The following is a 27552-nucleotide window of genomic DNA, read 5'->3' as shown; positions in this document are numbered from 1 at the left end:
CCCTGTACAATGACCTCTATATAGATAACACTGACCCATCATTACATCACTACTGACAATAGATGATGTCACAGCTTATCTCCTCCCCCTCCCTGTACAATGACCTCTATATAGATAACACTGACCCATCATTACATCACTACTGACAATAGATGATGTCACAGCTTATCTCCCCCCCTCCCTGTACAATGACCTCTATATAGATAACACTGACCCATCATTACATCACTACTGACAATAGATGATGTCACAGCTTATCTCCTCCTCGCTGTACAATGACCTCTATATAGATAACACTGACCCATCATTACATCACTACTGACAATAGATGATGTCACAGCTTATCCCCCCCCCCCTGTACAATGACCTCTATATAGATAACACTGACCCATCATTACATCACTACTGACAATAGATGATGTCACAGCTTATCTCCTCCCCCTCCCTGTACAATGACCTCTATATAGATAACACTGACCTATCATTACATCACTACTGACAATAGATGATGTCACAGCTTATCTCCTCCTCCCTGTACAATGACCTCTATATAGATAACACTGACCCATCATTACATCACTACTGACAATAGATGATGTCACAGCTTATCTCCTCCCCCTCCCTGTACAATGACCTCTATATAGATAACACTGACCGCTTATTACATCACTACTGACAATAGATGATGTCACAGCTTATCTCCCCCCCCCCGTACAATGACCTCTATATAGATAACACTGACCCATCATTACATCACTACTGACAATAGATGATGTCACAGCTTATCTCCTCCTCGCTGTACAATGACCTCTATATAGATAACACTGACCCATCATTACATCACTACTGACAATAGATGATGTCACAGCTTATCTCCTCCCCCTCCCTGTACAATGACCTCTGTATAGGTAACACTGACCCATCATTACATCACTATTGACAATAAATGATGTCACAGCTTATCTCCTCCCCCTCCCTGTACAATGACCTCTATATAGATAACACTGACCCATCATTACATCACTACTGACAATAGATGATGTCACAGCTTATCTCCTCCCCCTCCCTGTACAATGACCTCTATATAGATAACACTGACCCATCATTACATCACTACTGACAATAGATGATGTCACAGCTTATCTCCTCCCCCTCCCTGTACAATGACCTCTATATAGATAACACTGACCCATCATTACATCACTACTGACAATAGATGATGTCACAGCTTATCTCCTCCCCCTCCCTGTACAATGACCTCTATGTAGATAACACTGACCCATCATTACATCACTACTGACAATAGATGATGTCACAGCTTATCTCCTCCTCCTCCCTGTATAATGACCTCAATATAGAGAAGCTCTTTTAATCATGGGCATAAAACAGAAACAAAAGAGATCACATGACCCTCCATCGGCGGCCATTTTATGGTCAGGAATCTCTGACTGATGAGGTAAAGGACATGAGGTAAAATGATGAGGTAAAATATAGGAGGCTTCACTTTACATATCAGGAAAGCGGCACAGAACCTTTAATAGATGTAGATTGGTAAATTTCCTAATATCCTGCCCCCCACACATACCAACCCCTTAAAGACAAAGTCCAATCTTGAGTCCAGTGTGTAGGTAATAGGTCAACCTCAACAGTATAAAAAGACTAAAAGAAATCTACAATTACACATTAACTTTGTCAATAACCTGAAGGAGCCCAAGAACTGAGGTGACTGCGTGGATCCTACTACTCCAGACTAAATGTCATCCGCTTACAACTCTAGGGATACGATAATGTACACAGCTCCGTCCTGAGCACATAAAACCATCTCCACTTTTAGCAAATTCACCGCAGTGAATAAACAAGACAATAAAACATCAGAGACACAAGTCATTAAAAATTAACTCTGACACAAAGGAGTCTCGGGATCCAGGGAATTCCCACTTTCTCCCTAGTTAGTTACTCTTCAACTAAGGACTATGTGTATTCTCTGTTAAGTAAATAAGCGATGCCAGCCGCTTAATGGGTTAGTTACCTGTATCATTAGGCAAGTGTGGATTTACGAGCTTCAATAATGGACAATGGACATAATATTATGTACAATTGGGGGGGGGGGCGGCAATGGCTATAAGAAGTGTCACGGCCATAAAACATGGCAAGCTAGTTCCAAAATGGAGGCCTACTTTAGCATCTGCCACTATTCTGACCACAAATACCAAGAAACACCAACTTAATAGACATTGGACAAGCTGGTTCCAAAGGGTGGTTTGGCTGGTTCCAAAATGGAGGCCTACTTTAGTATCTGCCACTGTTCTGACCACAAATACCAAGAAACACCAACTTAATGGACATTGTGTGAACCCAACTCCACACTACAATTTGCAGGACAGTCCCATAAAAAGTGTTGAAAAGATGCCTTCTGCTCTTTAGTTTGTACAGGTTAACCATGGACTAGCGCCCAGAAGAGTGACACGGCCAAGATTTCCACCAGAAGAAAGAATGGAGAAGAAAAGATGGGCAAGGTCATGGGACCATGCACCATCCTTTGTTCATGGGCCAACAACTAGAAGAGTTACGTGGCCAAAATGTCCACCACATTATATAATGGGGAAGAGAATATGGGTCAGGTCATGAGACAATGGACTATCTTTTGTTCATGGGCCAACCATGGAGTAACAACTACAAGACTGTTGTGGCCAGGATTTCCACCATATTATGTAATGGTGAAGAGAAGGTAGGACAGGTCATGGGACCATGCAGCCACTTTTGCTCATGGGCCAACCGTGGACCGACAACCAAAAGAGTGATGCGGCCTAGATTTCCAGCACATTATCTGAGGAGGAGGAGATGGTTGTCCAGGTCATGGGACCATATGCCTTCTTTTGTATGATATGGGAGAATTTATAAGGAATAGGAAGTTTTCACAACAAAAACTGCTGAACATTGGGGGTCCCAGAAAGAGGATACTTTGGGCCTATTGTTAAGGGATCTTACTAATGAGTGGGGGGTTGTCAAATGAGGAAAAAACCCTCAAATTGAGTCTACTATTAGAAAAATCCTTCCTAAACTGAGTGTGACTGGGAGGGCCTTTGGATCGAGAGTTAGTGCTCATGCCAACCAAGACATGCCTCATATATGCATAAGTGGTCATAAACTTAATTTTGAGGGACTTTCACTTTAATTTCAGACAAAAATGCTTTGTCCCTTGTGCTAGACATACTGATGATTTGGTACTGAATTTTTTGATAATAGGCTCCACGTATACATAGCAATACACGGACTAATGACCAAATTGGCCAACGGCAGGACAAATAACATCTTGAACACTGGTGTCAATGTGGTCTGTTACCTAAACTAAAGGAACGAGATTGTACTTATGATAGTTTAGGGTACTGTGGGTACACAACACAACAATGATGTTAACAAGACAGTAAAAACAAGCAAGTGTATCTTCTGAGGAGAAGTGTTTACACTCGGAGGTCCACAGGGACTGCCGTATAATGTGCCAGGGTGGGAAGGGTTAATAGAAAGCACACTCTTCGCTGTCAGAAAGTCCAAAAACAAACACAGTAACTGGAGACAGGACAATCCACCGGGGCAGAATGTCTCCCAGCTCCACATTATTGGTGGGCAACCAAACAAAAAAGGAAATGAGAGATGTTTTTTTGTCTTCTCAGGATGTGATTAGGCCCGGGAGGAACCTAATGTGCTCCAAGGATGGAGATGCTCGATCTAGTGTTGACTCTGCAGGTCAAGTGTTAAAACCTTTTACAAATAAGCTTGTCGCAGATATGGGACCTCCAAGCTTAAGGGGATCTATTCTTTCACACCATAAGGCTTGTTTCAATGGAGATTTCTTACACCTACTCAAATCAAATTAAGGCAACTACATCCTTATGGAGAAGCTCCAAGTTTGTATCACTTTTCAATTCCTGTTCCAAAGAACCCAAAAAGTGCCCCAGACACTCTATTTGAGGCCACATGATTTGTTATCATTGAGATATTCAGAATATATCATCATTTTCAAACACATTAATCTTCCAAATATGATGTTCTGAACTTTCTCCATGCATGTTCTAAAAAAAACGGCTAGGCCCACCTGCAGGAGGACCACCATACCGGAGCTAGGTATAGGGCTCATAGCCCAGAACCGCATCAGTGTGACAAATTATGTAATCAGCTTGTCCTGAATTCTTGAAAGGTCACATGATTGTGTTGCCTAAAAACTGAGCCGCAGATAGCACCTGTGTCATCCATATTTTCACGTCCCCTTCAATGGAAAGTCCCGAGATGCAAATACAGACATTAATAGGACCAGCCTCCACATGGATCCGTGAAAAACACTTCCATGTGTATGGGTCCATTGAAATGAATGTGTCAGTGTGCCATCAGTTAAAAAAATGGAATACAAATAAAATACAATACAATGTAAGGCTATGTAAGGCTATGTTCACACGAACGTATGGGGGGCGTATATACGGCAGACATTTGTACGGCGTATATGCGTCCCCCATACATGGCAATAGGCGCACAGCGCTCTACGGGAGAGGTACGGTACTCGTTCTGCCAGAATACAGCGCTGTGTGCCATATATTACTATGGAGAGGGGCGGAGGTGAGCCCGCTCATGCCCTCCTCCTCTCCGAGGCGCCGATGTATGCCAGGGGGCATACATCGTCTGAATGCAGCCTTAGTCTGTTCTCTGCCTGAGAGTTCAGTCCGGAAAAACAGGCTCAATGCGCTTGCAGGATTTCTCGGACTGAAGCTCGAATAACTGAACTGAACGTACGTGCTTAGTTCAGGAAACCTGTAAGTGCACCGGGTGAGTTTCTCGGACCGCATTTCATATATTTCCGACATATGACGTTACACTTTGTGAGATACAGACACAGTGGGGCACATTTACTTACCCGGTCCCTGCGTGACCCCCGATTCGGAATGTCCGACGAGGATGAAGTCTCCCGCAATTCGCTACGATCATGCGCCCGATATCCTGCATGTGTCGCTTCCCCGCTCAGGTCCGCCGGAGTTCACCTTCCTCTTCCCGGTGCATGTAAGTGCTTGGCTTGCAACACAATTTTAAATATTAAATCCTGCGCGTCGTCCAAATAAGTCGGATCGTCCGATGGCCGACCCCCTATTTGTATCGCGTGAAAGCTGGCGCGATTGCGACACAAATCGATCGTGTGCTACACAATCCCAGGCTGCGATCCCCAAAAACTCGGGAAACCTAGCGAAAATGTGGTCACGGGACCCTTAGTAAATAAGCCGCAGTCTGCTTACTGATGGTCTCCTTGAAGTACAAGATCTTATTTTACACGGACAGTCCAGGGGTTATGTACAAGGTAGGTTCTTTAGGTTTGTACTTAAGGCAAGTTGAATTTGTATGTCAGTCGGAACTGTATATTTTATAATTGTAACTCCAAAAACATTTTTTTTTTTTGTCCCTGTGACAATTGGATTTTCAAAAGTTTGTGCTGTCATGGGAGCAAGAATTATCAATAAAACTCCATTCCAGACACCTGAACATTGCAGCCTGGGACTAATGTAAAGCATCCAAAGAGCTTCACCAGAGAGGTCCGTCTGTAACTAGAGGTCGTATGTAAGTCGGGTGTCCTTAAGTAGGAGACTGCCTGTATAAAAAAAACATATAAACTTACAAAACACATAACTAACACTAGATAGGTCTCCTCCATTTCCTGGCTTGTGTCCTCCCATAATGCACTGCACATCAGCTTTCTTTACCTGACGCATCGGCCATCTTGATCCTTCTTGTGTGCCTGCAGGACCATAGCGGATATGACTCCCTGCGGTGTTGTATAAACAGGGAAATAGTGTATGTAACCGATAGCCTTGTTTATACAACACGTTGCAAACACAAAAGATTAAGGCGTATCAATTGTCTATATGTTTATACACTACATCAGAGGTGACACGCCACCGCCACAGAGGGCCTTGTGTATAGAGACCCGAAGCCGCCAGTGATATTAGATAGCTGTGGGTCACCCGGGGATATCTAATATTGTCATAGAAGCATAATAATAGCCCGGTGTGCAACCAATAATAAAGCAATACAAAGATAATCACCGTTTTATGGATGTGCAAATAAGCCAGCAAGTGCTCTGGGAAGTGCCCTGGGGGCGGGGCTGCAAATCCTAAAGATCAAACTATAAAAGTGAATTTGTACATAGGGGTCTGAAACATCCGCAGAACATATGTAACATACAGCAAACTGAAATGCTACGTTGTGTAAGTGCGGCACAGAGCGGCGCCGTGCCCCCGTGACTGTTCTTTCTAGTGGATGAATGCTATTACTAAGAAAATTGAATTTCCAATACGTTCCCGTCAAAGCAGAACATTTAATAATTGCTATTTACATTCCTCACGGAGTCCTCCGGCTGAACCGCTGCCAGGGGGCCGCAACCTCATCATTATGAGCACAGTGACCCCAGGTGGCCGGCACGGAAATGGCGGCTGAGGAAACCGAGGGATTTTATCGGAAGAATGTCCCAAAAAATGTAAGATTGTGAAGCAGAGGACTTTTGGATAAAACAAATAAAATTAGAAATATGCTAAATATCTATGTATATGACACTTGTGGATAGGTGTCTGATTGACGGGGGTCCAATCATTGAGACCCCCAGCGACTACAAAATCAGATGATGAATAGGTCCTGCATGGTCCCACACTGAATTGAGCCAAATCATTTTATTCTGTCAGCAACTCTTAAAGAAGCAGGGACAGACTTTATTGTAATGTTTCCAACATGATTACTTGGGGTCCCAGTGATCACAGGGCCCCACACAGTGGTCACTGGACTGGGCATTAAAGGAAATCTTCCATCAAGAAGCTATCATGATAAACCAGGGACATAAATTCCACTTTTAAAATTATGCTAATGAGCCTGAAAGATGCTGGGGATGTTAACAAAGCCCCTCTGTACTGTAGCTTCACAGCCTGTTACACTGTCTCCCTCAATACATCCCCCTCCTTCAGCCTAATATAATCTCAATGCAGCAGAGGAAGTTCCAGCACACATTAGGAGGGGGGAAGTACTTGCACAGTGTAACAGAATGTGAAGCTGCAGCACGGAGGGGCTCAGGCTCATTAGCATCATTTTGAAAGTTGATTTTTGAAGGAAGAAGGCTATGTATAAAAAAAATAAGAAGATTATCACAGGAATGATGCCTGAATCTATGAGTAATGTCCCTGGTCTATCATCTTAGATCTTAGATTTTCTTTAAAATGAGGGAACACAGAGAGAGGTGAAGAATCAAACATTTTAGCTCCCCGACACCACCCTTCTTCTCCATCATCATCTCATCAAGAGGTAGATATTAGAATTGGGGGGGGGGGGGCAAAATACCAAATACACCCCTGGTGCACACCTGTGTTTTATTCGGAACAGACCACTTCTGGGGAATTTCGGTCACTAGTTCGACCCATCATGGGTCCTAGTAGTCAGAGGTCCAGTGACTCTGATAGAACTGTCTTCTATGAAAATATTTTGTGCTATATAAGCAACACAGTGAAAGAATAAATCATGGATTAGTACGGGAGTATAAGTAAATTCCTAGAAAGTAGTACTAAAGGTCTGTAGGAGGCCCAAAAATAAGAGGGTACAAAGGCCCCGGCCATCAGGCACAGGCATTACTATATTTATAGGTGTCTAAGCCCTAGAAATGTAAATACAATATTTAAGGCAAGGGCCCTGAGGCTTAGTGTTTATGGCCGTATTCTGCGGCAGCTGGGGTATAACACAGGACTAAGTATAGATTTACCAGAACCATAAACATGGCAGGTGCTTGTGCCCCTCCGTAATCGCTAAGACATAACGCGGGATCTGAAGGTAAATGACAATGGATGGAAAAATAACCCTATAGACCCGTCCTCACACTGTTCCATAATATTCCCTGGTACTATACATATTGGTAGAATACAATGCAAGTAGTGTGGTGGAGACTGACACCGGGGCAAGGCCAAAGGGTATAATACTGCAACTCTATGGGGCTCATTTACTAAGGGTCCGAATCGCGCGATTCCGTCGGGTATCCCGTCAAATTTCCGTTTTGAGACGAAATCCGCCGGGATTTTGGCGCACACGATCGGATTTCGGAGGAATCGCACCGGGTTGGATGCGATGGAAATCGGGGCTTTCGGAAAACCCGAAAGATTCGGAAAAACCACAGTATTTTTTTTTTTTTAAAAAGTGTTGCTTGACACGCACTTACCTGCATCAAGAAATAGAAGGTAAACTCCTGTGAACTCCAGCAGACCTCGGAGCAGCAGCGACACCTAGTGGATATCGGCACACGGACCTTAGTGAATCCCGACCGGACCCGAATCAGCGTCAGAGAATCCGCCGCTGGATCGCGACTGGACCGGGTAAGTAAATGTGCCCCTATGTACCATAATGTTACGGAGATTACAGACAACTAGTCTGGGCTGATTATATGGTAATGATGAATAGCAGAGCCCCAATTTCAAGAGGATATCCCCCACCCTACGAGTTCAGTACATGGCGGCTCCAGGTTTCTGTATAATACAGAAACCTCTATTTCCAGGGGTGCAGGATTTAAAGGGATATTTTCAGGATTTTTGCATAATTTTTTTTACAGGATTGTGTCGCGCGTGTTCGGATTTTGGCGTTCCGTTGGACGATCCCACTGATTCGGACTGAACGTGGGATTTAAGATTCAAATTGTGTCGCAAGACAATGCACTTACATGCACCAGGAAGAAGAAGGTGAACTCCGGCGGACCTGAGCGGGGAAGCGACACATGCAGGATATCGGGCGCACGATCTTAGTGAATCGCGGCAGAATGCATGATCATCCAACAATGCACTTTCGGGGGAACTTGTGGGAGCCAGGAGCAGACAGCTGTATTACACTAGGTGTAGTGGAAGATTACCCCCATTGTTGCTAATGGATATATAACATATTTGAGATAAAAGGATAGATATGAGATAGAACAGTGGTCTCTATAATCTTCACAAGAAGTTTGAGACTACCACAACTCTTCCTCAACCTGGCCGTCCAGCAAAACTAAGCAATTGTGGGAGAAGAGCCTTGGTGAAAGAGGCAAAGAAGAACTCGAGGATCACTGTGGTTGAGCTCCAGGGACGCAGTAGGATATGGGAGAAAGTTCCACAAACTATCACAGCAGCCTCCACCAGTCGGGGCTTTATAGCAGAGTGTGCCGACGGAAGCCTCTTCTCAATGCAAGACATATGAAAGCCGCATACAGTGTGCAAAACACATGAAGGATCCAAGACTATGAGAAATAAGATTCTCTGGTCCAATGAGATGAAGATTGAATTTTTTGGTGTTAATTCTAAGCGGGGCATATCTCAGACTAGGCCGAAGCTTCACCTTCCAACAAGACAATGACCCTAAGCACACAGCTAAAATAACAAAGCAGAGATTTCAGAACATCTCTGTGACCATTCCTGACTGGCACAGCCAGAGCCCGGACCTAAACCCAACTGAGCATCTCTGGAGAGACCTGAAAATGGCTTCTACCAAAGTCCACCATCCAACCTGAGGGAACTGGAGAGGATCCGCAAGGAAGATGCAGAGGATCCCCAAATCCAGGGGTGAGAAATTTTTTACATCTTCCCGAGAAAACTCCCGGCTACACCACCTCCAAAGCTGCTTCTACTCAATACTGAGCAAAGGGGCCGAATAATTATTACCATGAGATATTTCAGTTTTTCTTGTTTAGTAAATTAGCAAAAATATCTACATTTCTGTTTTTTACTGTCAAGATGGAGGCAGAGTGTACGCTACAGAGCAACAAAAATAACCTTTCTGATCTTACCAATTAGGCTGCAATGAAACAAAGAGTGAAAAACTTAAAGGGATCTGACTACTTCTATGTAGCCACTGTGTACTAAATTGATAAATCATAGATAATAGATAGATGTGAAATGGATAGATAGATATGATATATGTAGATAGATAGATAGATAGATAGATAGATAGATAGATAGATAGATAGATATACGTAGTGAAGAGGCAGCACTCAATGAATTGTAGAAAAGTGGTGAACTTTTATTCCATCACACAGCGACGTTTCGGTGCTAAAACCGCACCTTTCTCAAGCATGAGAAAGGTGCGGTTTTAGCACCGAAACGTCGCTGTGTGATGGAATAAAAGTTCACCACTTTTCTACAATTCATTGAGTGCTGCCTCTTCACTACGTATATCAAGGACCCACGCCAAGGGATCATCGGCTGTTGCACCAACTACTAATTACTGGCTTGTGCTGCTTTGGACTTTGCATTTTCTAGATAGATAGATAGATAGATAGATAGATATCCTGATTATATGTGTGTGGGCCCTGAGGTTAGACAACCTCCAGGTCAGCTCAGAATAAGACCCTAGCATGTGAGCTGCTCCTATGATGGATGGGATGTATTTCAGGAGCGGCCATTACTTCTCTTACCTCCACCAATTAATGAGAGCAAACTGGAGCTGAAAGCTAAAATTCCAGGAGGCTAAACATCACATTATACTATAAACACATAAAATTGAAGGCGCCAAAGGGTTAAAGTCTCAAGTTTCCATCAGTCTGGATATGTGGTGATGGCAGCTGCCGGCCCTGTGTGTGCCGAGCCCCGGCCAGCTGTTGTGGCTAGCTGAAAGGCCATCTTTGTTAGGTGAAATCTTAGCCACTGTTACTTTTTTCCAAGGACAATGAAAGAGCAGCCACTACCTCACAAGATGTTACACAGGGCAACAACAACTCACACTGCGGTTTGGGCAATTTTCTTTGAAAATAGAAGAGTAACTTACACTTTTGTCTTTGAGACAAACAAAAAGCTTTTTTGCATTGTTTGTCCAAGAAAAGCAAAATAATCACTAAAAAACAAAAATCCAAGGATCAAAAACATTCTGATTGAAGTGAGTTTTAGCTGAAGGTCTTCTTCTCTTAAAGGGGAACTTTCACCACCTCCAGAAAATCCAACTTGGTGCCAATCCGCTGCATAGTTGGAATTTTCTCTCTAGGTTTCCGTGTTTCTGAGAATTAATTAACAATTTAATAATGGGGGAGGCCAGCCTGTCTACTCCCAATGCAGGACCAACCCCTTGAGAGAAGATAGACCTTAAAGAGAACCTGTCAGGCACAATAACCCCCCTAAACTAAATATATTTTCATAAACTGCCATTAGAGTGCATTGCTGAATGCAAATGACCTGAGAGATGTCCAATGAGTCATTAGCATATTCAAGCTGTCCAGGCTGACTGACAGCTTGTATAATGGTGTGAGATATAATGGTGTAATGGCTCTTCCATGTGCTTGTGCCCCTGCAGCCTGTGTGTGTGTATAGGAGAGATACAACAGCACCAGGCAGCCACGTTAAAGCAGAACATGTCGGGTACTTGTGTAGCTGATGTCTGTGCCTTAGGCAGCATGTCAGCAGATAAAGCACAGACACCAGCAATGCTTTACTATACATTACACACAGACAGGAGCATGGGGAGGAGACGGCAGGGGTAACAGGGGTGATATCGCTGCCTCTGACCATGTGACCAGCCTCAGAAAAGATGATTTTACAATGATTAATGTATGAATTGTCTAGATAAAGGCTGGGATGGATCCTTGTGAGCTGCTCCAACAGGGAGTAGTGACAGGAATAGTGAGAGAGACCTGATGACAGGTGTCCTTTAATTAGCACATAAGGTATTGAAACTAAGCTAATAGGTCAGTGTCAGATTGGTGCTCTTGGGCTAGCCTGTGGCTCCACCCATCTGACAGTTTATGGCAGAAAATATTGACATTGATATTTCAGGAACGGTGAGGGCTAGAGAAAAAATTCCAACTGTGCCAGAATCAGTAGAACAATGTCTATGGAATTTAAGTGAAATGGGTCCCCAGACGCATTTTCGTCAGACTTTCTGACTTTTTCAGGTTTTGCGCGGCTGCGCTGGCTTACATGCGACAGAAATCGGGGGGCGGGCTGTCAGATGATCCAATGGATTCGGACTGAGCGCAGGATTTAACTTTCAAATTGTGGCGCAAGAGCAAGCACTTACACGCACCCTGAGCGGGGAAGCGACACATGCAGGATATCAGACGCACGATCTTAGTGAATCGCGGCACAGTACATTATCGTCAGACAATGCATTTTCTGGGAACTCCTCTGGACGGGTAAGTAAATGTGCCCTATTGGGTGCTGAAACTAACAATCCTAATTGCTGGGGAATGGTGGGTGCTAGAGAAAAAAAATCCACTACGCCAGAATCAGTGGATCGGCACCTGTTAAAGGGGCTGTGTACAAATAGATCCCGGAAGTCAGAGGAGGCACCACAATGCACTGTAGACAGTATGGGTTGTTTGCTATTTTTATACCCCCTGGGGTCCATATAAATACAAATGTAATGTAATGAATGTAAAGATGAGCTATGAATTGCTACAGGACTGCAGATATTACTGCGCCTGCCCTATAACATATAAAGTATATTCTCACATTCACATTTTTTTCCTATCTGGTAATCCCGGGCTCGGATCTGTAGTTGACTTGTCTAACAAAGGGAAGCTTTACAGCAGACGAGCAGAATAGCAGGAATTGTTGAACTTTTCCTGACTTCAGGCATTTCTCACTGTAAGCATGAGGCAGGGAATCCTAGCTCTATTCCCATGTGAAAACCGAGAGCGCTGACTGCATCCAGTGTGTTTTCAGGGAACGCTCTCCCAGCACATGCCGGCATATGTTGATAATCTTTGGCCATCGCTCAGGTCTACAAAAGATGCTTTCATATCTGTATTTGCTATAGGAGGCACAATATGGTGGCACAGCAATGTAATAAAAAATTGCATTCAGAGAAGTTGTCAAATAATTTGTGAAGACCTGCAATACTTTGCACCACCTATAGCCCAGAGTGGCGCTACTTCTTCCTAAAATTCTAAAGCTCATACTCAAAATCCATCATGATAAACCAGGGACACTAGGTACCGTGGCTGTGGGAATCTTCTTATTTTTGTGATCCATGGCCTCCTTCCTTCGATAATCAACTTACAATTATGCTAATGAGCCAGAAGGGTTCTTAGGGGTCTTACCAGAGCCTCTACATGCTGCAGCTTCACGGGCCACTCTTTTCTCTTAGCAGATGAGGTCCTTGGATGACTGCCCCCTACTCCATCATGAACTCACGTAAATTAGGTTTTCCATGAATATGGAATATTTACATACTTAGCCCGTTTCAGTTCCTCCGTTGCTCCACTACTTTCAGTGTTCGGCCTGCTCGCTCCCAGAATTTCCTGGAGGTCACGAGACCCGCTTCCTCCTCTAACCACGGGACTTCACTTCTCCAGTTTTCCAGGGTCCATCAATTCCTCTGTCATCCCCTGTTCCAGGAGGCCACTTACTGATGAAGTGGGTTCTTTTACCCTCTGGAACTTGAAGGGGTTGTCTGAAGTTTAGAAGTTATCCACATCCGCAGGATAGGGGATAACAAGTTGATTGGTGAGGTCCAACTGCTAGGACCAGCTACTGGACTTCCAACAGTCTGGAGAATGGTGATCATGTTATAACTAATGAGTGACGATGCATTACGAGTGTCAGAGGCAGCCAAGAAATTAAACGAAATGGAGCAGCAGGACGCGTGCATATCCTGCCTCTCCATTAGTGAGAATGGGATTGCCGTTCTCTGGATTGCATAGGGTCCCGTTCTCATGAACTTGTGACAGCAGTTCCAATCAACTTCTAAACTTGGAAAATGTATTTATGGTCGATCAAAGGCCCATAAAACAAAGAAACATGGCAATCGGATGCTGGAACAGGGTAAGTATCTGCACTATTTTTTTCACATCCCAGCCACAAAATTCATGGAAAACCCCTTGAAGCCTATGGCAGTTCTGCATGGTTGTTAGGAACAAGTCTTTTGACAATGCTACCATAAAAACTTTGGCTGTCCTAGTTTTGCTAACTAACCACAGCAGCAGTGATGAGGCTGGCATCATTCAGAAATGAAATTGGATGGAGGACTTCATCGACCATACCATTACCTGGTGTGAGAGAGCACCTCCTTACATATCAGAAGACATGAGCAGCTGAGAACCTTCTCCCATTCCCATTATGGCAGGTGTTTTATGTAAAGGAAATATAAAGAATTCCATTCCGCACTTCAATTAAAGCAAACAATAGCCATAAAAGTGTAAAATAACATACTCCCGTCCATACGCCGGCAGCGCTGACATCTATTAAAGCCATTAATCTCTGAACATTGCTGTGGAGGGCAAAGCTTCTGCTCATTAAACATAGTGGGAGTCCATTTTCTTCTGGATATGACAAGATGATGAGTGTGTTCCGGTATCCCCAGTGAGGCGTGAAGCTGGATTTTGTTATTATATTGCGGAAATGCCTTTTTTGTTGTTGGTTAAACTTTTAAGGTCTGGACAACTTTTTTTCTTAGGCTAAAACAAAGATCCTACTTGTGAAAGAATTATCACTGGTGAGATCATTGGTTGGTCATTGCCCCATCTCTAGACCATGATCTAAAGAGTGGACATAGTAGGCCTATGGTGTCCTGTACTCGTTTTCAGCCTGGGAATATTCGGAACAACGAGCAAGCAAGGACTATACCGTGTTCTCCATCTTGGTCCACAAAGTTATGGGCAACTGAAGTCACCCAGATGAAGTCCAACCAATGAAGAACCATTTGGGAGATACACTTTATCCTTCTGACCTAAATCTGCTGATGTGTGCTAAATAATGTGCTATAATAATGGTTGAGTATGGAGCTGGTCACCTAAATGTTCGCTGGGAACATTCCCTCAAACCTAAGGAATGTATCAACCAGGTTGGAGTCATAGCCATGAAATTGGAGTTGGAGTCATAGCCATGAAGTTGGAGTTGGAGTCATAGCCATGAAGTTGGAGTTGGAGTCATGGCCATGAAGTTGAAGTTGGCATTATTCTTGGATGAAGTCCAAGTGTAAAAATTTTAGTCGGAAGTTTGATGTACTGACTCCATAAACTGTTTTGTTCCTAGAAAAACACCACCAAAAGGTAATCGAGGAGCCCTTTTCCTTCCCTATTGCTGATATTGACAGCTACTGTAGACCCTTCATGTCCACCAGTTACTGCCCAAGTAATACAAGACTAATGAACTCAGGATCCATGTAGAAGCTAGAATCCGACCACCACATGGTCTTTACTGTAGATGAGCAATAACACTTGACAAGTAAAGACTCTGTTGGTTAGTATGCTATAATGGGCTACATACCCAATAATAATGCTAGAACATGGAGCTGGTCACTGAGATGTCCACTGAGAAATTCCTTCAAACCTAAGGAAGCAATTGTATATCAACCAGGTTGGAATCATAGCCTTGATGTTGAAGTCATGGTCATGAAGTTGAAGTTATTCTTGGATGAAGTTAAAGTGTAAAAGTTTGAGTGGGAGGTTGAATGTACTGACTCCATAGACTGTTTTGTTCCTACAAAAAGGCCACCATAGGTATTCAAAGAATACCCTACCCTATGATACTGACACCTAGACCTGTTACTGCCCAAGTAATCCAAGACTGATGAACTCACGATCCGTGTAGAAGCTGGAATCCGACCACTACATGGTCTTTACTGCCGCCGCCGTGTAATGAAATTTCACAGGCAAGGAAACGGGGTAGTAAAATTGTCACAAAGCGGTCGTATAACTTTGTGTCAGAGGACTGACTCCGTATCAGACCACAAATATACCCCAGGAGCCAACAGTAAAAAGGTTTTATGGAGTTTGGGAGGAATCTCAAGATGGAGTGAAAAACAATAGTCCTCTTTACAAGACTCTGTGTGACTGCTGGTTTCTAGTTGGTCAGTCTCGGTCACGCAGGTCACCGCTGAGGTCTCTTTCAGTCATTAAAGGCGGCGTGTGAAAGCCATCACTCTGAGGCTGTCGCCAGTCGGCCTCCTATACACATGAAGAGGTCTATAGTGGACGCAGATGTACAAGGATGGGGCTGGGGTCAAAGACAGTTGAACTTCGCTTCCTTAGCAATTCCTATGCTTGTGTCATCCTGTGTGGGTTCTGTCTCATGACTCCTACTGTCTGACTCCCTCCATGTAACATTTAGGGAAGTTCCCCTCTGTCAGTCGTGTTTACCGAAACGGGACGGAAATGTAGCTGGTTGGAATTTTACAGTAACTTCTCAGGCGTGACATGACAGTGCGTGAGGATCTCAGGAATTGCCGTAAAACTTTTTTAAAAAATTTATCATTTCCTTCATAATCTATTAATATTACCAAAAATTCCATCAGCGATGTGAAATTTAGCAAACGTTTTGTTTCCGCTGTATGAATCCAGAATTTTACTGCCAGGACTACAGGGAGATCAATCACTTTTACTGAGCGATCTATGGTTTTACTTTTTTCCCATTTACTTAATCAAACTCTGTCACCAAATTTCAACCCACTACACTACTAGCACCCTTCAGATATGGGATGAAATGTCCATTCTAGAATTTCCTCTTTTATGTGAAATCTACCCCGTTCACCTACAAACAAATCTCCTCCAATGTCATATGTTAATCAGTAGAGAAGAGTCATTTATTGCCTGAGATGAGTCACTTTTAGATCTGTTGGGGGAGTGTCACTTATCTTTAAGCAGGGAGTAAAAGGATACTTTGCCAATTAAGGCCGCCTTGCAGGCGTGTGGAGATTTATAGCCATTTATGCTTCACTAGGGGATTCTGGGAAATCTACAAATACGTTTTCCAGAACAGAATAAGGAAAACATTGGGGGTCATTTACTAAGGGCCCGATTCGCGTTTTCCCGACGTGTTACCCGAATATTTCCGATTTGCGCCGATTGTACCTGAATTGCCCCGGGTTTTTGGCGCATCAGCGCCGGTATGCACGTGACGGAAATCGGGGGGGCGTGGCCGAACGAAAACCCGACGTATTCGGAAAAACCGCCGCATTTAAAAAAAAAATTGTGTCGCGAAAATTTCACTCACCTTCATCCTGGATAGGATGGTGTATTTTGAGGCATTCCAGCGGACTTCAGCGCAGCAGCGCCACCTGGTGGACGGCGGAGGAACTGCTTTGATGAATCCCGGCCGGACCCGAATCCAGTGCAGAGAACGCGCTGCTGGATCGCGAACGGACCGGGTAACTACCTTGTAAGGCAACCCCCTTAACATCAAGCCTATGTTGCAGGAAGCCTAATGACATGATACAGAATTATCTTTGATATCTTATCTTTAAAACCATGCATTTGGTGTCATATTAAAGATAAGGATCTCATCTTCCAGGTCGCATCATGATTGTGTTTCTGAGAGCTACAGAGAAGGAGAAACAGGCAGAAATCTTTATCTGTAGCTCACATTTCCTATGTCTTTACCTGCCTGCATCTATGGTTCTGTAGCTCCCATAACCACAAGCCTGATGTAATCTGAAAGATGAGATTCTAATCTTTAGCTGGATTCTAGTTACTATAGATCAAATATAGAAGAGTCTGAAATAATGCTCACCCCTGAAGTCTGTAAAAGTGACTCAGCTCAGGAAATAAATGACTCTTCTCAGCTCATTTGCATATGAGAAGATTTTTTTAAAAAGTGAGATTTCACCTGAAAGAGGGAATTCTAGATAAAACATTTCATACCCTACCTGAGGGGTTGGTAGTTTAGTGGGGTAAAATCTGGTGACAGTGTCCCTGTAAGCATTATTAGTCTTTTATACCCCAAAATCGCCACATTAACCCCTTGAACCCCATGCTCCTACAATGCACCCAGGCCTCATACCTTCGCTCGTTGTCGTCGAGGTGGGCGAAGAGCACATTTTTGGAGATGGCTTTTGCCAGGGCAGTCATCGTCTTGTAGTCCTTTGGAATAACCTGTAGAGAGAACATCATAGAGGAATATTATTTTCGTGTCCCTGGCATGGAAGAGCGATTCTGCGAAGAATGTAAAATGTATCCAGGACCTCTCATATCACACAGGGCTAGAATGAAGATCTCCAAGATTTAATATAAAAGTCTTGTTCACCGGGATGCTACTTACTTCTCAGAAGAAAACCATTACTTGATTGTTTTTCGGCTACACGTGTGTGTTACCTGCCGTCGGAATATAATTAAATGGAATATCACGAAATCTTTCTGGCATCTGTCTCCAAGGAGAATGAAACCAGGCCTCTAGTTTCTGTTTTACAAACCCCTTCACTACCAACACAACAAGGGGTACGACACATTTATGTGCCGCCATATGGTGCTGCAAATGGGGTTTTATAATACAGTATCATCACCAATCACTGATGGGATCCACAGCAATAACTAAATTGGGGCCCCCAGTTCTTTAACCCACAAACCTTATCCAGGTCTGTGATCTAGAAGGTCCTGCAAGGGTTGGGGGTTGTTGCCCTCGACTTGTCGAAAAATAGAATGAGACCTCTGAGTCTACTCAAGAGTCTGCGTTGAGGTTGTTATCCCCTCAAAATGGGTGGGAGCAGGATTGCAGAGGTGAGGTTGAGGAACCCAATGGCCAAAGACACCCTTTTAGACCTCAAGAAGGGCCTCCTTTACCCCTTCTTTGTTCCTCGCTGCAAATCTTATTGGTCGTCAAAACCGTTGCCAAAAAATGGAAATCCGTCTCTCTCCCGTCTCTTTTGGAGGTTATACAGGGGGTACAGTTCAATGCAGGAAGCTCATTGCTATGAGTACAGGCTCTTTACCCTCTAACAATAACATGTGGGCTGATGGCACCCACCTAGACAGATTGGGCCTTCTGCTATATCCCACCACCTCACCTCTCTCTCTCATGACTGGGTGCTACACATACATCTTTTAGAGACCTATATCCCTGCAAAGTCCAACATCAAGTCTGATTCAATGGGGGTCATTTACTAAGGGCCCGAATCGCGTTTTTACGCCGGGTTACCCAAATTTTTCCGTTTTGCGCCAATTTTCCCTGAATTGGCCTGGGTTTTGGCGCACGCGATCGGATTGTGGCGCATCGGCGCTGGCGTGCACGTGAGGGAAATCGGGGGGGGGGGGGGCGTGTCCGAAATCAGGGGGCGTGTCCGAACGAAAACCCTACGGTTAAAAAAAAAAAAGTGTCGCTGGACACGCGCTTACCTGCACTCGGCCCGGCTTGGTGAACTTCAGTGCATTCCGATGAACTTCAGCGCAGCAGCGACACCTGGTGGACGTCGGAGGAACTGCCTTAGTGGATCGCCGGAAGACCCAAATCCTCCACACAGAACCCACCGCTGGATCGTGACAGGACCGGGTAAGTAAATCTGCCCCATTGTATTACATGCGAGTATACACATGCAGGGATTGTTACTGTCATTGTTATAATTGTTTTTACTTTGTTACTGTTACGGTCGTTGTTGTAATGACCCCTCCCCTCTCCATCTCATCTCCCCCCATTTTCTCCTCGGACCCCTGAACCCCCCCCCCCCCTTTCATCCCGTTTTGTATTATTGCAATTAAGTATGCATCTGTGCTCACCAAAATTATTTCCTCCCAGTGTTGTATAAAATTGTTTAAATTCAATAATATTTAAAATATTTAACTTTAAGAGGACTCAGTCATTAAACTTCATTAAGCTACTAACCCCCTCAGGAAGGCTATTCTAGAATTTTCTCCATTATTTGAAATCTCACACATTTACTAACAGAATAATCATCTCCAAACTCAGAGAAGAGTCAATTTTCGAAAGAGTCGAGTCAAATTTAGAGGCTGAAAGGGGGAGGGTCAGCAGAGACATCCCTATCCTCAGTTCAATAGTGCCTAACATGGTGTCATAGAAAAGATAAATATCTCATCTTTCAAATGACATCAGGGCCTGGTTCTGTGAACTATGTATAAAAATCCTATTCCCTCCTATTTCTTTAACACCCCCAGCCCCTGTATTTCCGTTTCTGTAGAACACAGAACCGCAAGAACTGATGCGATCAGAAAAATCGGATTCTTATCTTTCATGTGACGCTAGGAACATGGTTCTCGGTACCCTAAAAGTGACTCATCTCTGCCCATTTGCACATATCTTTTTTTTTTTATAGGTAAAATATAGGGAATTCTACTTAAATACATTTTATACCCTATCTGAAGGGTCTGGTAGTTTAATGGGCTAAAATCTGGTGACAGAATCCCTTTAAGACTGAAAACCCCAGTGTAAGATAACAGGGGGGCTTAACCAATTTATTTGGGGTGCAAGTCATAGTAAACCTTTCACAACTGTGTTAATCCCACAGTAATGGAGAGACATGGACGGGAATTAGTATAGCCCCTTACATCTGGTCTCCCTGCCTGCAGGCCCCCTACGTAGCACCTATATGTCTCCACTGATCATAATGCAGTCATCTCTGCTTCCATGCAGTCGCAGGTGTGAACTGCGTCATATGAGGCTGAAGATTGTTGAAGAGCGGAGTTGTTCTTTAGGTTGTGGCTGGTGTAATAATGGCACGACATGGGCACATTTTATCCCAGCGTGTTTCAGGTCTGCAAATCATGGGTAATGTTCTGCAGCCGCTTAAGTGCCTTTACAGAGAGCGGGTGATGTTTAGGCTCTGACAGATCATTTGATTTCTGTACAAATGGCTCCTATGACTCAGTGAGGCTAATAACATAGGCTCCAGAGAAGAGAATTTATCATAAGTGCATTGTACTTTTTTACATAATAGGTGCACCTGTCCTCTTGCACACCCAAAAAAGTAACAAAAAATGTAATTTTTTTTAATTTTATTTTATAGAGGCATTCCATTTTTTACTGATCACTTGCACTTAGTATAAGTGATTAATAACAGATACCCAGCACCCAAATTTGTTTGAAGTAGTTGTAGAAAACTTTTACAACGTGGGCGTGGTCTCTTATGGAAGGGTGTGGCTTATGGTATACTGGGCAGGGGTTAACTCACAATATGGTGTAAAATAAAAAAGGAATTTAGGACAAAGGATTTAAAACCCTCTGTACAACTTTGCATGTTTAGACCGCATTAGAAAAACTATGTAACCAAAGTATTAACTTTGCTTGGAAGGTTCATTTAAAGTAAGTGTGTCATGTTTTTTTTTTTCTTTTGGAACTTTTTAGGGTTCAGGATATTATAGAGGGAGAGAAGCTGAGCTCAGTGATATATAGGTTTATGTGATTTGGAACCTTATTTCTGAGTAAATAAATTAAATCCTGACAGGACTCCTAGGAAAGACAGTGAGAGTCCTGTAATCAGGACTCTCACTGTCAATCACTGTGTGTGGGTGGGGTAATCAGAACTCTCACTGTCAATCACTGTGTGTGGGTGGAGTAATCAGGACTCTCACTGTCAATCACTGTGTGTGGGCGGCGTAATCAAGACTCTCACTGTAAATCACTGTGTGTGGGTGGAGTAATCAGGACTCTCACTGTCAATCACTGTGTGTGGGTGGAGTAATCAGGACTCTCACTGTCAATCACTGTGTGGGCGGCGTAATCAAGACTCTCACTTTCACTCACTGTGTGTGGGTGGGGTAATCAGGACTCACTGTCAGTCACTGTGTGTGGGCGGAGTAATCAGGACTCTCACTGTAAATCACTGTGTGTGGGTGGAGTAATCAAGACTCTCTGTCACTCACTGTGTGTGGGTGGGGTAATCAGGACTCTCACTGTCAGTCACTGTGTGTGGGTGGAGTAATCAGGACTCTCACTGTCAATCACTGTGTGTGGGTGGGGTAATCAGAACTCTCACTGTCAATCACTGTGTGTGGGCGAAGTAATCAGGACTCTCACTGTAAATCACTGTGTGTGGGTGGAGTAATCAAGACTCTCACTGTCACACACTGTGTGTGGGTGGGGTAATCAGGACTCTCACTGTCAGTCACTGTGTGGGGCGGAGTAATCAGGACTCTCACTGTCAATCACTGTGTGTGGGCGGAGTAATCAAGACTCTCACTGTCAATCACTGTGTGTGGGTGGAGTAATCAGGACTCTCACTGTCAATCACTGTGTGTGGGCGGAGTAATCAAGATTCACTGTCAAACACTGTGTGTGGGTGGGGTGATCAAGACTCTCCTTGCCATTCACTGTTGTGTGGGTGTAGTAAACAGGAATCTCCCTGTCAATCGCTGTGTGTGGGAGGGGTAATCAGGACTCCCCCTGTCAATTACTGTGTGTGGCGGAGTAAACAGGACTCTCCCTGTCAATCACTGCGTATGGAAGGGGTAATCGGGACTCTCCCTGTGAATTACTGTGTGGGGCGGAGTAAACAGGACTTTCCCTGTCAATCACTGCGTGTGGGTGTGGTAATCAGGACTCTCACTGTCAATCTGTGTGTGTATTCAGGGCTTTAGGACTCCTGCATAGTAACACCCAGCACTGCCCCCCTACTCTAATATGTGTATAGAGGTCATCGATAGATATTCAGCTACAGATGCATTAAAATTAATTCCAAAACAGAAAGATCAAATGCACATATAAGTCCATGGACACTTGACTTGTTTTTACTTGAATATTTCAATCAGACACCACCTGTCCTCAAATCCCACTTGCCCAGGGGGCAACAAGTCCTATGCCAACGTGCACGAAAGTCATCCGACTACTTAACGCCATCCAACAATTCTCACCGTCTGAGAAACTATGCATGCTTCCTCTGTAGACAAAAGCAATATCCTGGGGTGATTATAAGATTGCTTCACAGTGACAGAGGTTAAGCAGCTCTTAAAGGGATCCTTCCACAGGCAATTTCCACCTTAGATGTTGAAAATACCAGATTAATGGCCTCTATCTTTACAGCTATGAGAAATTACATTAATTTATTATTTTTTTTTAAGTAATATAATTTTTTTTTTATAAAATACAGAGATAAACTTGTATCAGATCCCAGATTAGAAAAGGCCAAAAAACTTAGTAAAACCTGAATTCAGGATCTCTGTGTAGCAACAATATCTAAGGAATGTGAAGATGTTAATCTAATCTGAGTCCTAAGTAATAAAAGACTGGATAGAAGAACAACCGAGAGAAGAAAAAAGGTAAAAAAACACACAAAAATATATATACTTACATCATTAATTTTAGTTGTACAATTTATAAAAGTAAGTTGAGAGTCCGACTTCTGTGACTGCCCCTGTTACTAAAAATGTGGACCCTTGCATTTTTATTTTCAGCAGAATTGGAAACATCCTTAGGGCTATTTCACACAGCTGGAAAATCCAGATCAGAGGGTCTGTTGGTGTTTTCCGACACTGATTTTGACCAACATGCTAAAAATCTCAGGACCCCCTTTTATTTTGGAAACAAAGTAGAAAATGACCTGTCTTAATCCCCCTGCAGCTAATGAGGGGGCTATCTATGAGGCTACGTCAGATGCTTGGCCACCATTTTGAAAGCCGCCATATTGGCTTAGAGGCAAGTTTATTCCAATGGGAAGGTGATCATGTAACACATCACAGAAGACCAGGATTGTTTCAGAAATTGATCTCCACAATCAGATTTGCAGTATGTCTTGTGGTTCATAAGTTGTCAACACAGACATTTGCAACAATAACCAGAAACGTTCCCTGTGATGCACAGCTATCTGACGTATTGTCTCCGGAGATGAACACAGCTGAAGGTGCTGGATCCAATGGTTATGAACTTGCATGAAATCTCAAGAATAGCAAGAGATATTACAGATCTGATTGTGGCAATAGATTCTGGTCTTCTATGATCTGCTACATGACACCTTTCCATTAGAAAAACTTGCCCATGATCCAATGTGGCGGCTTTCAAGATGGCGTCATGTTCTGGACATTTTGAAAGGAATAGGGTGTTCTGGGACCACTGACTCTGTACTACATCCAGAATACAGCTCTTGTAGAAGAAAACGTATGCCTGCCACCATTTATAAGGCTCTATAAGTGCATGAAGAAAGCAGCCATCAGGTCCACCACAATGCTCTTACCTTCCTGACATAAGAAACAGCATCTTCCTCTGTGTACACCTCAGCGCTGACTCCCCCTCTTCGGCGTCGGGCCTTGACCACAGGGTTCGGTGGTGGTGGAGAGATTTCATCATCATGAGAGTCTGACTGGGAGTTTGACTTCTGTTGAGCCAATATCTGTTTGCATTCTTCCTGTAAATACATAATGACAGGGATGAAAATGAATATATCATCTATACAAAATTGTGAATATTTCAGTAGCACAGGATATGATAGTGGGAGAAGCGTTTAGCTATGTGATACATAGATTTTATAGGATTTGGAGAAGGATTTCTGAGTAAAGCACAAAGTCTACCTATCAGGACTCCCAGGAGACACATTCAGAGTCCTGATTACTCCGCCCACACACAGTGATTGACAGTAAGAGTCCTGATTACTCCGCCCACTCACAGTGATCAACAGTAATAGTCCTGATTACTCCGCCCACACACAGTGATCGACAGTAATAGTCCTGATTACTCCACCCACACACAGTGATCGACAGTAATAGTCCTGATTACGCCACCCACACACAGTGATCGACAGTAATAGTCCTGATTACTCCACCCACACACAGTGATCGACAGTAATAGTCCTGATTACTCCACCCACACACAGTGATCAACAGTGAGAGTCCTGATTACTCCGCCCACACACAGTGATCAACAGTGAGAGTCCTGATTACTCCGCCCCCACACACTGATCGACAGTAAGAGTCCTGATTACTCCACCCACACATACTGATCGACAGTAAGAGTCCTGATTACTCCACCCACACACAGTGATCAACAGTGAGAGTCCTGATTACTCCGCCCCACACACAGTGATCAACAGTGAGAGTCCTGATTACTCCGCCCCCACACACTGATCGACAGTAAGAGTCCTGATTACTCCACCCACACATACTGATCGACAGTAAGAGTCCTGATTACTCCACCCACACACAGTGATCAACAGGGATAGTCCTGATTACTCCGCCCACACAGTGATCAACAGTGAGAGTCCTGATTACTCCGCCCCCACACACTGATCGACAGTAGGAGTCCTGATTACTCCACCCACACATACTTCTAGTGAGATCCTGATCAGGCAGGGTCATCAGGGTCATTGTCAATCTCTGTGTGTGGGCAGAGTAATCACAACTCCCACTGTCGATCACTGTGTGTGGGGTAATTAGGACTTTCGATGTCAATTACTGTGTGTGGGCAGAGTAATCAGTACTTTCCCTGTCAATCACTGTGTGTGGGTGGGGTAATCAGGACTCTCACTGTCAATCACGGTGTGTGGGCGGGGAAATCAGAACTCTCACTGCCAATCACTGTGTGTGGGTGGACTAAACATAACTCTCGCTGTCAATCACAGTGTGCTGTAGGGGCAGTCAGGGCTCTCACTGTCAATCACTGTGTGTGGGTGGAGTAATGGCAATACAACTTATGGTCGATAAATTTATATACTGTATAGCAGGGGTCCCCAAACTACGGCCCGCGGGCCACATGCAAACCGCAGACCGTTTCTATGCAGCCCCCATCGCATCAGACTGCGGCCTTCGGCTGTCGGGCAGGGGCCTCCGTCCGTCCAGACAGGAAGCTTCAGCCCGTCACAGAATAGTGCTCGATGCGGACGCTCGAGCACTATTATTGCAGGTAGAGCAATGTGGCCGGAAAACCACCCTGGCGCACGTCGCTCTTTGAACCTGCATGCGGGGCCGCGTGGTGACTTCATCACGTGGCCGCGCACCTTTTCCTGTCCTACAGCCGCAAGAAGAAAGAAGACGAGGGAGCCAGAGGTGAGTATAGGATTTTTTTCATTTTTTTAAACAGCAGTAAAAACATTGTGCCGACGGGGGACCCTAATATATGAAACAATTCATTATGGGAGCATCATATAAAATAACTAAAGGTGGGGAGGGGGGGCACATAAAATAACTAATGGTGGGGGGAGTATTTAAAATAACTTATGGTGGGAGGCAGCATAGGAAATAATTAATGGTGGGGGGCAGCATAGGAAATAACTAATTATGAGGGACTGTCTAGTAATTAATAATTATTTCATAATTGAACCAATTAATTAATTCATTGGGCCAATATATAAAATAGTTCACAAGGGGTGCAGTATATTAAATAATTAATTGAAGGGGGGGGCAGTGTATTACAGATGCGGTCACATGTACCGCTATTTATCCGGCCCTCCAACGGTCTGAGAGGGACAATGAACGGCCCCCTATGTAAAAAGTTTGGGGACCCCTGCTGTATAGAGTCCCAGGTTATGTTTTTTTTTTAGGGATTTCAGATATTAACCTGTCTATTGACAGATACATAGGAGAATAGTACATCAAATTTGGATGTCATTTTTATCTATAAAATCACATAGCCAATACCGATGATATGAATAAAGGAAAAAAAGACTACTGTCCCTATTATATATCCCTTAAATCATATGTAAACATCTAAATATGAAATATAATGAAACTTTTATAAATAGCAAACATGGAATTATCTATTTACAAATCCCACAATGCAATAGCGCCCCTAGTGGACAGATAATCACAGAACACAAAAAACTTAAAAGAAAACACTCAACAAAAATAGAATTTCCGACTGATTTGTATTGACGTTAATGAAAATCTATTAAAATATAATAGAAAAAATATCAAAATATCAATACCATCCATGTCTGATGAAAACTAGTCATTATACAATTGATGGAGAGGAATAATAATATGAATTCCCAGCATGCACCACAACTAATGAAGTATGAATTCTCCTCATCTCTGGTCCGAGGATACGATTCTGTGGAAAGGCAGATCAGATTGTCTCTAACCATTTATCTGCGAGGCTCAAGTGAGTCAGACCAGATCCGAGTAATACGATTACGCACTCATATTTCCTGGGTAAATGTCAAAGCAATTTCTGCTCATAGATGTAATACAATGTTGAAAGACTTTCTTCAGATCTGCCCATCGTTATTAAAAAATTGATACCCAACGTGACCGTGAAAACGAGAGAATAGGCGAAAAATGAGACCCGGTACGAAATTATATTAAAAACTGCAATCAAAGCATATTTTTGAAATATAAAATAGCGCTGCTGGCCCAGCATGGACAACCAGAGAAGTCATCTGTAATCCCTTCTGCCCGCGCGTCTCTAGTCGTACTACAATTATCAGAGCTCAGCAAGCAGATCGGATCTGCTGAACCTTGTAGCTGAGGACAGCTTAAAGGGGTTGTCCAATATCAGGTTATTTATAGGATATCTCCTAAATACCTGATGTGTGCAGGTCCTAGAGGTCTACTGACATCCGTCTCAATCAAGAGAAATGGTCATTACTAAGTCATATTTTGTCAGATTAGTGGGGTCCGATGGGGGACCCCACAACAGTTTTCAGCAGAAGGGTCAATAATCTGATGCCTGGACCCCAAAGCCGGCAAAAGTAGATCTCCATTTGCTATATGGGGAATGTGTGTTAGATTAGGGGGGGTCTGACACCTTGGCCCCACAACCAGCAAAGGCAGAAGTCTCTATAGTGGGACTGTATAAGTGGGGGTCTAACACCAGGACCATGAACCCAGTAGAACCAAAAGTCTCTATCCACCATATAGTGGATCTGTATAATATCAGTGGGGGTCCAACACTAGCATCCTAAACCCAGCGGGAGAAGAGGTTTCCATACGCTTTATTGTAGATCTGTATA

At 43.7% G+C, this 27552-nt stretch overlaps 1 protein-coding gene across 3 annotated transcripts in view; it reads right to left on the bottom strand.

Annotated features, from left to right (window-relative positions):
• Positions 1-27552, bottom strand: part of PRKAR1B (protein kinase cAMP-dependent type I regulatory subunit beta) — a 168604-nt gene that overhangs the window by 90684 nt on the left and 50368 nt on the right. For all 3 annotated transcript variants that reach the window (XM_072120471.1, XM_072120472.1, XM_072120473.1), the window contains 2 exons: positions 23845-24015; positions 17736-17827 (listed from right to left, as the gene is read on the bottom strand). In XM_072120471.1, the coding sequence (XP_071976572.1) occupies positions 17736-17827; positions 23845-24015 (263 nt within the window). The remainder of the gene's footprint in view (positions 1-17735; positions 17828-23844; positions 24016-27552) is intronic.

This window comes from Engystomops pustulosus, chromosome 8 (assembly GCF_040894005.1).
Source record: "Engystomops pustulosus chromosome 8, aEngPut4.maternal, whole genome shotgun sequence".
Taxonomy (NCBI): domain Eukaryota; kingdom Metazoa; phylum Chordata; class Amphibia; order Anura; family Leptodactylidae; genus Engystomops; species Engystomops pustulosus.
Note: the sequence above shows the minus strand (reverse complement) of the source record. Positions and strands in the feature narration are given on the sequence as shown.